The following is a 14,147-nucleotide window of genomic DNA, read 5'->3' on the forward strand; positions in this document are numbered from 1 at the left end:
CCGAATCTTCGTAGTTCCCCAACATCCTATCTCTAACTTAAGCATCGAATAGCATCTGATCAAATCCAACGACCTTTTATCTTCGGTACCTCTTCATCCATATGGATCCATCAACATCCTTCCAATCACCAGATCGAATTTTGACAGCAACAGAGCCATTAATGATCTTCAAATCCACCATGTGGATCCATCAACATCCTTCGGATCCACAGATCGGATTTTGATGGCATCAAAACCATTGATGATCTTTAAATATTCCACAAGGTGCCAGGACATGGCCTCACACCAGGAGGAGCAGCGTGCAGTGTCGGCAGGTTTGAGGTGAGCTCTGACCAGAGGCATGGAAACATTAAACATCTGCAGGCCCACACCATCACTCTACAACAGCTAGCCCCATGAAGGCTCCACAGTACTTGGGCTAGTGCTACCCCCACTACTCTTATCCACGGCTAAAGCAGAAACACACGCATTGGATATTTGGATGTGCCCGACCTTTAACATGGCGCTTTCACATGACACAGAATATGAGAATTGCAGGACAAAATCAGCCTGGACTCTGGAGTCACATGTTGCACCAAAGTCTGTTGAACGATATCCTGATTGGGCGGACGCGTGAATCTATTTTTGGTGATTTACTTATTTCATGTCTGGTCATTTTGATGATTATAATCAATGAAATTACTTTTTCTTTTACTTTGATAACATAATAGAAACTGTTTCCTTGATTTATGGAAGCCGTTCCTTCTCCCTTTTCTTCTACTTTTGCCTAAGAGAGAGAGAGAAGAACTATAGCCCTGAAAACATAATAAAAAGGTACAAAGGATTTTTATGTGAAAGTAAACTTACTACAGCCGAACCACATTATCTCTTGGTCTCTACTCTTTCTCTCTTCCTCCTCCTTTCCATTACAAACTTCTTTAGATTCTAACAAAGTCCTTGGCCTCTCGCATATGGAGTCGTTTCATAGCCCAGACAACAGAGAGAACTAGTACAGTAACTGCCAAACTAGAATTCGGAAAGAGAAAAAGTAACTAGAGATACAACGATCTGCCTTCATCTTAATCTGGAGAGCAACTCTAGCACAAAGGTCAATTGTTAGGAACCGAGAAACAAACATTACATAACTCAAAGGTCCTCATTCAAAGGCACAATGCACTTCAAAATAAATCCTCCCTAGCATGTTGCATTGGAAGCCCTCAGACGAGGAATCTGAGCATAGGTTAAGAAGATCAGCAACTGAAGCTTAGCTGCTGAAGCACCGCCTCCATCGTCGGCCTCTGGCTTGGACTCTCACCTGTGCAAACCAGGGCAATCCCTGCTAGCTTTGCTGCCTCTGGTATGGAGAAGTTCCCGGCGAGATTTTCGTCGAGGAGGTTTTCAAGCTTCGCAGACTCAGAATTTAGCCGCAGGTGGGAGACATTGCTCTTCCCTGTAAGGATTTGGAATACAAGGACTCCAAAGGCATAGACATCACTCTTTTCTGTGAATCGGCCAATAGTGGTATATTCGGGGGCCAAGTAGCCCATGGCAGCACTGGCTTTGAGGGTCGAGTAGACGACATCGTCTGCCAAGAGTTTGTGCAGACCAGAGCCAGAGAGTCGAGGAGTGAAATTATGATCAATGAGGACCTTCTCTGCTGCTATGTTTTGGTGGACCAGAGCAGGCTTGTTTGGTCGATTGCTGTGTAAATACTCAATACCTGGATTAAGTAGCAAACAAAGCAACCAAATCAAGTTCAGTCAGGTTCACAGTGTTTTCTCACAAGGATAAATTCTACCGAATCACTTGAAGTAGATAAGTGAAATAAAGACATAACTAAAACCAACAAAAACTGGCCCTACTCCTTTCATGCCCCCCCCCCCCCCCCCAATCAATGAGAAGCTTAAGCAAACAAATTCCTCATGCATAATTATTCAACAGAATTTTTTTGTTTAATGAACAATGACAAAATTGAAATGAACAATTATCATAGACCTCATCAAGTCATGCATGGAAACATGAAAAAAATTAAGAAACAAGAGGTTCAAACTTTAGTACCTTTAGCAATGCCTTTGATGATGGATACTCTTGTAGGCCAGTCTAGAACCCTGCCATTCACATTATCCTTCATATCCAGATACTGTGATAGGCTCCCATTTATAACGAAATCATAGACAAGGAAGCACTCCCCCCTACCTCTAGAACAGCAAAAGCCCCTCAATCCAACAAGATTCTCATGCCTCAACAAAGTCAGTATCTTCAACCCCTTCAAGAAGTCAGCCTCCTCAGTTTTGCAGCTTGTCTTGTTGATGCTCTTCACAGCAACCACAGTCCCATCTCGCAAGAGGCCCTTATAAGTTGCAGCAAAGTTGCTCTTCCCCAGCAAGTTGACATCCGAGAAGTACTGAGTCGCACACTCCACCTCCTCAAGATTGAATCGAAAGCTCTGAGAAACCTCCTGAGAGATCCCAGCACCGCCTCGCCCATCAACCAACGAATCCCATCCACTGGAGTACTCGAGGCTGATAAGTGGGGAGGCACTCTTTCGATAGAAATCCTTGGGCTGGTCAGTGCTTAGCCGGCTATCTGAAACCTCGAGCGCACTACCGATCTTTTGCTTCCGGCGGCGATATAGTGCAAAGGCCAATAAACTGATAACCAACCCTCCAACTGCCATAGCAACTATTCCAATAACAACTTTTACCGCAGAGGATTTTGAAGATTTTGGGCAGTGGGAATGGTTGCAATGTGTGGTAACGTTCGCCGATTGTGGGATCTCCTGTCCAAAGGGTTCAGGTTTGCTAGGCTTGAGGGGATCATCTGAAGGGCAACCTTTGAGGGAAGTGAATCCAACTCCACATAGACCGGTGTTGTTTCCGTACTGGAATCCTTCATTCAGCCTCTTTAAATCTTCATCCAGATCAAACAGTATTGTCTCAGCTCAGTAAGAACTCAACAAAGCAGCAGAGAAGAATCAAATTTTTTGAACAGGAGAGAGCAAGTGAGAGTTACCGGAAGGGACGCTGCCGGAGAGGGAGTTATTCTGGACATCGAATACTACCAGCTGAGGAACCTGAGCAAGCTTCACAGGAATTGAACCAAAGAGATGATTGAAGCTCAAATACAGCCTCGTCAACTGAGTTAAATCTCCTAAAGTGGCCGGAATGGCTCCTGTCAACTGGTTATAGCCCAGCTGCAACACTACAAATAGAGAAGGAAAGCAAGGAACAAATTAGAATAAGAAAGGGCTAAAATATACAAGGGAAAACAAAGTTTTATTAGCTCAACCGATCAAAAATCCGTGAAAAACTAAAAGCAGGAGAGTAAACTCAGATAAAAACAAAAAAAGAAACAAGGAAAACCCAAACGCGCCATCAAATTTTCTCTAAGCCTAAAGGAAGGGCTTTTTTTTTCTCTAACTCTAAAGGAAGAGCTTTTTTTTTTTCCTCTAACACTAAAAAAAAAAAAGCAAATGAAAGGCAAAGGAAGAGCTTTTTCTCTAACTCCAAATAGAAACTTATAGCAGAGCTGCAAACTTTGAAGTAAAAACAAAGCTTTATTAGTTTTAGCCGATCAACCATCTACAAAAGTAAATATCAAACAAGGGAGTAAACCGAGGTAGAAAAAAATGCAAGGAAAACCCAAATGCACCATCAAAATCTAATTTTTCTCTACCTTTAACTATAGAGTTACAGAGAGTTGCAAAAAATTTCATTATTTTTTTTTAAACATAAGGCAAAGGGAGAAAACCAAAAGTTCAACAGTAAAGCAGATTTTTTCCCAGGACAAACTACAGAGAAAGGGGGAGTCCAAAAATCCAGCTCGGAAATCGTCAACTAAACCATAATCTGTTCGCAAAATCGAAACTTTTGTCCGTTTAAATCACTCATTCCCACAAAACACCATAAGAACAAAAAACCCAGCTGGGGAAATGCACCAAAACCCGAGATTTATTCTCACTTCTAGTCCTCACTACCCTACCCTAAGGACAAACTCACCTTGCAGGCTCCCCATTTTGCCGATCTCCACCGGAATGCGGCCGGAGAGGTTGTTAACGTTGAGGTAGAGGTCAGAGAGCTCGGTGAGGTTAGAGATTTCTTTCGGTATCTCCCCTCTGAGAGCATTATAGTGGAGGTACAGCCCCGAGAGACACTGGAGCTCGGCAACCGCCGGCGAGATGAACCCCGAGAGGCCCTTCCCCTGGAGCGAGATGTTGGCCACTTTGCCGTGCTCGTTGCACGCTACCCCTTCGAAATCCCCTCGGCAAGGGTCCCCCTTGCTCGTCCACGAGGCTAGAATCCTCCCCTCGGGGTCCAGCGCTGCTTTGACCTCCATGAGGGCTCTCAGCTCTGCATTCCCCTGAACAGCCCTGGGGCGGAGAAGGAGAAGGCAGAGGAGGAGAAGAGAGAAGCCATGGAGAAGAGGAATCGATTCCATGGACCCAGAACGAGCAAGGAAGAAGGTAAACGAGGCACCTTTATCTCTATATTTCCCTTTGTAGGAGAAGAAGAAGACCTACAGAGGAGAGAAGAAAGCGGTCAAGCTTGCAGTAGAAAAGGCCAAAAGAAGAGAGGGAGAAGCAAGTATTATATTTATTAAAAAATAAAATGGAGAGTATTTCAAAAAATAAAATAAAAAATGGCCACCGTCTGATTAGAAAATGGCCATGGAAGATCTTTTCTTATAATTTTTCACTTTGGAGTCAACAAATATCTGACAGTACATATGTCTCAATAGGAAAATCGTAGTTATGTAGCTATTAGAAAACGGAAAACTTAAGAGAGTATTTCAAAAAAAATAAAATAAAAAATTTATACATGTGGAACTGCGCAAGACGATTGGGTGCCGTCCACCGTTTGATGGAACATGCAGCACAATGGCAAATTTTGTACCTATACAGTTCAGATGGATCGCTCAACGAGGTTCAGATGATGTCCACCGTCTGATTGAAAGTTAGTTCTATTGGAGCATTTCCTTTATAATTTTTTGGTGGAAAATGTAACTAAATGGCAAAGTTGTAGTTATATAGCTATTAGGCAAGAAGTAGAACTTAGGAGGTGTTCCAAAAAAATAATAAAATAAAAATTCATATTAGTGGATCGCCGCATAATGTTCAGATGATCTTCGCCGTCTGATGGGAAAATGGTCCGTGGAAGCCTTTGGTGATACACGTAGTGCAGCGGTAAAGTTGTAATTATTTTAGATCTTTGTGGTATGTTTGGAACGGAATGCACTTAAAAATGTCTTTTTCATCGAGATTCTATATTTTTAGCATTTTTCAGGTCCAAACTTTATTTGATTACTTGCTGAAATCGAATCATTTCGCTGACACGGTAAAGCTTTAACAGCTTTTTATCAACTTTTCTCTTCGAAAAGGCCAAAAAACAAAAATAAAAAAAAGGGAGAGCAATGTTCTATTTTTGACTCCCGTACAAATTTACAAGGATACCCTTCTTTTCGACAGCTCCAGCTGGCTCTGTTTCCAGGTCCCAGCTGTCCATCAAAACAAAATCTTGGTTGTTTCAAAATTCGAATCTCTCGTCTACCTAACGGTCGTTAGAGAGGGATTCTGGAAGCCCGCTACGCTAATAGACATAAGAGGCTCATCTGAAGTTGCCGTTATCCTGTCATCTTGGCCGTTATGTGACAAAAATAAGGGTCTTATTCTGACTATTTCACTGTTCATCTAACAAACTTTTCAAAGTTTAAACATTTGTACTATTTTATTCTTTACATAGGACATGATGCAGTAACTCCATTATTTTAGCTAATGATAGTAATAATACTAACCAATAAATTTTTATTTTAACATATTACAATGGAAAAACGGGAGCTATTGAGATATTGGCCAAACAAAAAGTTTCTTAAAATCATTATTAGCACAAATTGCACTAAAAATCCTATTTATCCTATAAAACTCTTAATGTTGTAAAGAAACAAAATAAAAATCGTTATAATGGGCTAGGTATCATTATTGCTAATTGATATTATAGAGAGAAATAATTATATTGTAATGGTAGTATTTAATGATTACCCCTAAAAAATCATGATGGTGATATTTTAATCAAATGAGCAACTAATATATGAACTAAAAAACATTGCTTTTGCCATTGGATAACACCTAACTATAACTAACATTGTAAGTCATGTCTTCTTCTTTTTCTTTTTTTTTAATTTGCTAAAACTGACGTATTATACATTACGGATACGGATACAATCCAAAAAAAATAACAGGTTCTGAAGCGCATCGGATAATATCCTCCTCTATTCAAAGAATATTTCTGAAGTGGTTGGCTACATATAATGTCACGCCCCTGCCTGCGTGGGGCACGTGAGGCACCCAGTGCCCATGTAGGGGCCACATGAGGGAGAATACGGAGCTTCCCTGCCAGATATTGTCTGATTGCGGGGCTTCACGCAAGCGTCCTTCACCCCTCCTCGATTTTGTTTTCTACCCAAAACGCGTCTGTAGAATTTGGAGACACCCGCCTCATATGCCCAGGCTCTGAAATCAATCTTTCCAATATGGGACTATTGGAGCTCACACCCTTCCCACAATCGGACAAGAACCGTCCTCGGCTCTGACACCAAATGTCACGCCCCCATCTCCGCGAGGCACGTAAGGCACCCAGTGCCCACGTGGGGGCCACATGAGGGGAGAACACGGAGCTCTCTTGCCAAATATTGTCCAATTTCGGAGCTTCACGCAAGCGTTCTTCACCCCTCCTCGATTTTGTTTTCCACCCAAAATGCATCTGTAAGATTGGAGACATCCGCCTTATATGCCCAGGCTCTGGAACGAGTCTTTCCAATGTGGGACTATTGGCTTCACATATAAGGCCACCCAATTCACTGCTGGTTGGTATCTCTATAGATATGCTTCATTTACAAGATCACTTTAAGACAGATCATAGTTTTTTTAAAAAAATCACAAATACCATTGTAACAGTAAACAGAGTTTTTCAAATAATTGGGTAACGGCGTCTATTTCAAACCATGGTTCCGGTCCAAGGCTCCCAGCCTCAAAGAACTCAAGGAAATTCATTTAATGAGGGCAGGTTTGGCAGATGGCTGCCACCGAGCAGACAAGCGTGTTGTTGGGATGGAAAAACGACAGGCCCGAACTTTGACATTCTCCCCCCAATCTGAGAACGAATTCCAGGAACAAAGAAAAGAAGCCAAGCTTCGCACATGAATTGGCGTGGAAAGTCGCACGGAGTTAGGACGTTCTCACTACCTAAAACAAGAGAAATAATCACAACCGTTGGTCTCGTTTGATGGATGAAACGACTATCGTTTGATCCAAGGTTCGTAGACAAATGGGGTTGTGACAAGAAGCTGGATGTGACCGCTTTCCCCGTGGTGGTTCCTCGATGGACCTGACCGTGGAATTCATCATTGGGAGGGAGAAAAGGTAAGGTGATGAAAAAAAAGTCCATGGGGTTTCACTATTTTAATTATTTTTTAAAGTAATGTAGTCATTGAGGCATGATCTTATCTTTATATGGAGCTTTTTGTAATTATTCTCTAATTGCGGCAGCATTATTATTAATTCTTGTTTGCCACTTTCTAGATCATTTGGCGGCTGAGAAATACAGCCAAAGCTAGTTATCATAATGTCTAATTTTTTGTAGCACTTCAAGAAGTTTCATTTATTTTCCGACCAAACTTTACAAAAAAATTGACATTTCGACATCATTTTGAGCCCTTAAATAATTTGAGACGTTTCGAGTTTTACTACCTGTTGGGGAAAAAACCCAAGTCATATCACCACGGAGGCGCTCGGCCAAAGAGCGCCGACCAGAGAGAGCGCTAAGAAGTGCTCGACCAAAGGGCACCGACCAGAGGGGTGCTCGGCTAGAGAGCGCCGATCCGAAAAGGCCCAACCGAAGCACCAAGTAGGGACGCTCGGTTAGAAAAAGCCGACCAGAGGACGCCGACCAGGAAAGCGCTCGACTAGAGAGCACCAACCGGAAAGACCGCCAAATAGAGGCGCTCGCCCAAAGAGCGCCGACCAGAAGTACCAGAAGTGACCCCGCCACAGGGCGCCCCGTTGGGCAGCCAGCTCGGCCCGGCACCCCTGCCGACCCGATGCCTTAACCAAATACTCAACCTCCGCCTAACCTTTTAAAGGATCTAACGGCTATATACACAACTCCACTACAACCTGCCACCTACCGCTATCTCTGAGCCGTCAAGGCACAAGATCCCCGCAGGTATTTTGGCACGACCTATCATTAATGCATGAGACTTCCTCAAGTCTCCAGAGCCCTCAGTCATTTAATGAACACGGCTCAAGACGATCTCCGGATCACTGAACCATCAGAGCGTATGGCTCTCCCTGACCGCCGGTTCACTCGGCAATAAATGCACTTACCATCCACGAAACCCAGGCCCACTACGGCCGACGGTTCAACCACTCCAACGGGTCTGATCAACCGCGACAACTCCCTGACTCCAGCCTGATTCGGCCTTATTCTCCACTACGCCATTAATGGGCCAAATCGTGCCCAATTATTACAAAAGAGAACAAACTCCCCTGTCACCTCCCAGGTAACATAAAATCCTTCTATAAAAGGAAGCCTGGGAGGAAAGAAGGGGGGGACCCCGAAACAAACACAAGTAAACAGCATAGACACAATTGAGCTTAATATTCTCTTCATCTTCTCCACATATCTCTTCCTTGCTCTCTCAACGTACTAGCCCCCTCTGACTTAAGCATCGGAGGGCCGGCGCCGGAAAGCCCGGCCACCGGCTTTTTTGCAGGACTCACGCCCTCCAGGAGGACGCCACCAGCCGGCGCACCGCCGACCACCGTCCCTGCTGCGGAGCTCCTCCTCCCCTGGTTTCGCGGCGGCCCCCGGGTCCAATTTCCAGCAACAGTTGGCGCTAGAGGAAGGGACCGAGTTGCTGCCATGAAGCTAAGAAGTAAAGGGGCTTCCAACGCCTCTCGACGTCCTCCACTCAGTCCAGAACATTCTGTCCGAAACTCACCACCTCCGGCCGAGTCAGCACCTCAAGTTCGGCCGGAGCAGTTTGATGCCCTGGTGCAACAGGTGCAGGCCTTGGCCACCGCTGTCCAAAGCCTGCAACCCAGGGGCATCCTAACGGCACCACCTCCTCCGGCTCCAGTTCAACCGGAGCCTCCTACAAGCGGACTTCCCCTTCGAGGTCAGGACTCTCAAGTCCAGGCCTCCCTCTGGAGAGAGCACCCAGTCAGAGGCCACGGAGGCTGGTCTCAGCCTTCAGAAGCCGAGTCGGTTCCAGGGCAACCTGCGCCCGAACGAACCGCTGCAGCGATCCTCCAGAATGACGAACTCGACAAGAAGGTCGAGAAGCTGGAGCGCCAAATCCAGGCACTCCACGGAAGAAAACCAGGACGTGATGGCGACTTCGAGTTCACTACGAAGTCACCCTTCTCCCCGGAGATTGAAGATGAACCGGTTCCACTACGGTTCAAGATGCCTCAGGTGGAGCCTTACAACGGCAAGGCTGATCCCCTTGACCACCTGGAAAGTTACCGGGTCTTAATGGCCCTACAAGGAGCCTCGGAGGCCATGATGTGCAAGGCTTTTCCGGCGACACTCCGAGGACCAGCCCGGCTGTGGTTTGCTGGGCTGAAGCCGAGTACTGTCTCTTCCTTCGAGCAGCTCGGTAGACAATTTGCCGGCAACTTCGCCGCCAGCCAGCCCCAGCGACGGACATCCGACTCCCTCCTAGATATTAAGCAGAAGGAGGGAGAATCCTTCAAGGAGTATTTGGACCGGTTTACCGCTGCAACATGGGAGGTCCGGGAGCTTGACCAGTCCATCGCCATGTCAGCGCTAAAGACTGGGGCCCGGTCTTACAGGTTCCTCTTCTCCATCGAGAAGAATTTTCCTGCGGACCTCACCGAAATGCTCGCTCGGGCGCGGAAGTATGCCAAGGCTGAGGAAGCCGTGGCTGTTAGGCGGGGCGGGACCGAGCAGAACCCCAAGAAGAGACGCCGCGAGGAGCGCGGCCAGCCCAGAAGCCCGTCTCCACGACGAGCTAAGAATCCGCCCCGTCCGAAGAGTCCACCCCGGTTGAGGGGACCGCCGCAGCAGAGGTCACCACTCCGCCCGAGGTTCCCACTACGGGCCCGTGCACCCGAGGAGAGGTATGAAAAATACACTCCCCTCAATACTCCTCGGGCTGAAATCCTCATGGAGATCGAGGGTCGGGATCGCATCCGGCTCCCACCTCCGAAACAAGATACCAGAATCCGGCGTGATTCCCGGAAGTACTGCCGCTTCCACCGGGATCACGGCCATGATACTGAGGATTGTTATCAGCTCCGAAACGAGATCGAAGCACTCATCCGTCGAGGGGTGCTCGATCGGTTCGTGCAAGGCCGGCGTGAAGAAAAGAAGCCAGCCGAAAGAGCCGCCCAGCCTGAAGGTTCAAATGCCAACAGGCCCATTGCCGGCATCATCAACACCATCCGAGGCGGGGCCTCAGCTGGAGAAGCTTCAGGGGAAGAAACCTCCTCGAAGCGCCTGCGCGCCTCTGAAGCCATCTCCTTTTCAGATGATGATCTAGAGGGAGTCGAAACTCCCCATGATGATGCCGTGGTCATCTCCATGATCATAAATAAATTTGATGTAAAACGCATCTTGGTCGATAATGGAAGCTCGGCGAATATTTTGTATTTTGGTGCATATTGTAAAATGGGGATGACAAATGAGCAGCTACGGAGGATGAATGCTCCGTTAGTTGGATTTACTGGGGATTCAGTCCCAGTAGAAGGCGAAATCGACCTCCTGGTCACAGCCGGGCTCGCCCTCCGTGAAAGTACCGTGGGGATGAGCTTCCTTGTAATACGCCTGCCCTCAGTCTACAATGCCATCCTCGGAAGGCCGGGTCTCAACGCCCTCCGAGCAGTGGTCTCGACCCGCCACCTGCTCATGCGATTCCCCACCAGCCAGGGAGTCGGCGAAGTTCGAGGGGACCAAATGGTGGCAAGGCGATGCTACCTGGCGACCCACGAGGCAAAATGGCCAGCCGAGGTGCCTACCCCAGCAACTGGCCAGCCCTCGACTAAGGTCATGGAGGCACGGGTCAACCCTCAGAAAGAGCGGGTAGAGCCTGGTGAGTTACTAATTCAAGTTCCTTTACGAGAGAACACTCCCGAGCTAACCGTGCAGGTCGGCTCTGGCCTCAACGAGCATGAGAGGGGTCGCCTCGTCAATTTTCTACGAGACAACATGGACGTCTTCGCATGGTCGCCTGCGGACATGCCGGGGATAGATCCAGAGATCATGGTCCACCGGCTCCAAGTGAAGCCAACCAGCAAGCCCGTGCGACAAAAGAAACGAGGCGCTGCCCCTGAACGACAGCGAGCAGCAGCCGAGGAGGTCAGCAATCTCCTTGAAGCTGGCTTCATCCGGGAGATAGCCTACCCGGAGTGGCTCGCCAACGTGGTCCTCGTCAAGAAAGCCAGCGGAAAGTGGCGTATGTGCGTGGACTACACCGACCTGAATAAAGCCTGCCCAAAGGACAGCTTTCCACTCCCCAGCATCGACCAGCTCGTAGACTCCACCTCGGGTCATGAGCTACTGGCATTCATGGACGCCTTTTCCGGATACAACCAGATCCGCATGGCGCCGGAAGATGAGAAAAAAACAGCCTTCATCACCGACGGAGGAACCTACTGCTACAGAGTGATGCCATTCGGCTTAAAAAATGCCGGGGCAACTTATCAAAGGCTGGTCAGCCGGATCTTCAAAGACCAAATAGGCCGAAACATGGAGGTTTATGTAGATGACATGCTGGTGAAAAGCAAGATGGCGCGAGACCATATAGCCGACCTCAATGAAGCATTCTCCACACTCCGAAGGTACCAGATGAAGCTCAATCCAGCCAAATGTGCATTCGGAGTCACCTCCGGCAAATTCCTCGGCTTCATCATTACGCAACGGAGAATCGAGGCCAATCCTGAAAAGATCCGAGCCCTTCAAGAAATGACGCCTCCCAGAACGGTCAAGGAGGTACAACGGCTCACAGGCCGAGTTGCAGCTCTTGGGAGATTCATCTTCCGCTCGACCGAGCGCTGCCTTCCATTTTTCGCAGCCCTCAAGAAGCCGAAGAACTTTTTGTGGTCGGACGAGTGCCAGCAATCTTTTGAGGAGCTCAAGCATCTCCTGGCTTTCCCTCCCCTGCTCACAAAGCCTCAGCAGGGTGAGCTCCTCTACCTGTATCTAGCTGTCTCCCCTGTAGCAGTAAGCTCGGTCCTGGTCCGAGAGGAGGGTAAGCTCCAAAAGCCAGTATATTACACCAGCCGGGTCTTGAGGGATGCCGAGTCCCGATACTCCAAACTGGAGAAGACTGTCTATGCTCTGGTCATCTCAGCTCGGAGGCTCCGACCCTACTTCCAAGCCCACACAGTGGCCGTACTGACCGACCAGCCGGTCAAGCAAATCCTGCAAAGATCAGACCGTGCGGGCCGGATCACGAAATGGGCCATCGAGCTCGGAGAATTCGACCTCGAGTACCGACCCAGACCGGCGATCAAAGCACAAGCGCTCGCAGACTTTATAGTCGAGTGCACTATACCGGACGAGGTCGAGCCCGAATCTGAGCCACCAACGGAGCCGACCCCGAGTTTGACATGGACACTGCATGTCGATGGCTCTTCAAACTCGGGGGGTAGCGGAGCAGGACTTATCCTCACCAGCCCGGAGGGGGTGGTCGCCGAGCAAGCCTTGCGCCTCGAATTTCCTGCTTCCAATAACATGGCGGAGTACGAAGCGCTTGTCGCCGGGCTCAAGCTAGCCAAAGAGCTAGGAGTGAAGGACTTGAAGGCCTTCAGTGATTCTCAGCTCGTCGTCAACCAAATCATGGGCGACTTTGAAGCCAGAGACCCGACCATGCAGAGGTATCTTCAGAAGGTACGGGATCTCGCCTCGACCCTGGACTCTTTTCACATTCAACATGTTACCAGGTCGGAGAATCTCAGGGCCGACCAGCTATCAAAGCTGGCGTCCTCTCGCATGAGCGAGCTCCCCAAAGCGGCCGTACTGGAGTATCTCCAAAAGCCCAGTACAGACGAGCCCGAGCAGACCCTCTGCACTGAGTTCGAGCCAAGCTGGATGGATGAACTCATCAGCTACTTGCAAGACGAAGTCCTCCCCACTGATGAACGAGAAGCTCGCCGAATAAAGCGCTCCGCCATCCGGTACATACTGCATGAGGGAAAGCTTTATCGGAGATCTTTCACATCTCCCCTCCTCAGATGCCTTCGCCCAACGGAGGCTGATTACGCCATGCGCGAGGTCCATGAAGGAATTTGTGAAAATCATCTGGGAGGACGAGCATTGGCCCATAAAATTCTACGCCAAGGATACTATTGGCCGACACTCCAGAAGGATGCTGTGGACTTCGTCCAAAGATGTGACCGGTGCCAGAGGAACGCCAACGTTCAACGCCGGCCCTCGGCTCCCTTGACTTCAATCAGCTCCCCTTGGCCTTTTGCCCAGTGGGGAATTGACATCCTAGGGCCATTTCCACTGGCCACCGGACAGAGGAAGTTCCTGGTAGTTTCCATCGACTATTTCACAAAGTGGGTGGAAGCCGAGCCCCTTGCCCGAATCACCGAGCAGAAGATGCGGGATTTTGTCTGGAAGTCCATAATCTGTAGATTCGGGCTCCCCCGCATCCTTATCTCTGACAACGGTCGCCAGTTTGACAACATTCACTTCAGAGAATTCTGCTCCGAGCTTGGCATTGACCACCGCTTCACCTCGGTCGCGCTGCTACGATTTTAATCTTGCTCTTTTAAAAAGGAAAATTAAACGTAGGATACCCCAAGTATAGGGTGTAGCAAAGTAATATTCTCGGTAAGTCCGAGATCGAATCCACAGGGATTTGACAGTGAACAAAAAACTAAAGGCTAAATAATATTCGGATTGTCAAAATATAACTAAGGCATCAGGATTCAGCCTAGCACTTCATCATGTTTTTCCTAAAATCATCTATTATCTCAGTTAAATAGATTTAGTTTTATGGGCAGCATTACAGAAATTCTATTTTAAACTACAGGGATTTCTAAGCATCTGTTATACCCGGGGGAAATAACAAATCAAAGAAAATATATAAGTTTGAAATAATTTCTATAAATTTTCTGCACCATAAATTAAATCAAAAACATT

The 14,147-nt window shown here is 47.7% G+C and overlaps 1 protein-coding gene across 1 annotated transcript; it reads right to left on the minus strand.

The window, feature by feature from the left end:
* Positions 1-989: 989 nt before the first annotated feature.
* LOC103708290 (probably inactive leucine-rich repeat receptor-like protein kinase IMK2) lies at positions 990-4,534 on the minus strand. Its single transcript, XM_039114787.1, has 4 exons — positions 3,978-4,534; positions 2,992-3,180; positions 2,038-2,889; positions 990-1,699 (listed from the first exon to the last, which is right to left on the minus strand). Exons 1-4 carry the CDS (start codon positions 4,414-4,416, stop codon positions 1,230-1,232), a joined length of 1,950 nt encoding a protein of 649 aa, XP_038970715.1. The 5' UTR covers positions 4,417-4,534; the 3' UTR covers positions 990-1,229.
* Positions 4,535-14,147: the final 9,613 nt, after the last annotated feature.

This window comes from Phoenix dactylifera, chromosome 17 (assembly GCF_009389715.1).
Source record: "Phoenix dactylifera cultivar Barhee BC4 chromosome 17, palm_55x_up_171113_PBpolish2nd_filt_p, whole genome shotgun sequence".
Lineage (NCBI taxonomy): Eukaryota > Viridiplantae > Streptophyta > Magnoliopsida > Arecales > Arecaceae > Phoenix > Phoenix dactylifera.

Coding starts and splice junctions, on each gene's coding strand:
- LOC103708290 (XM_039114787.1), bottom strand. CDS start 4,416: ATGGAATCGATTCCTCTTCTCCATGGCTTCTCTCTTCTCCTCCTCTGC. Junction 3,181..3,977: donor CAAAATGGGGAGCCTGCAAG/GTGAGTTTGTCC, acceptor CTCTATTTGTAG/TGTTGCAGCTGGGCTATAAC. Junction 1,700..2,037: donor CATCAAAGGCATTGCTAAAG/GTACTAAAGTTT, acceptor TACTTAATCCAG/GTATTGAGTATTTACACAGC.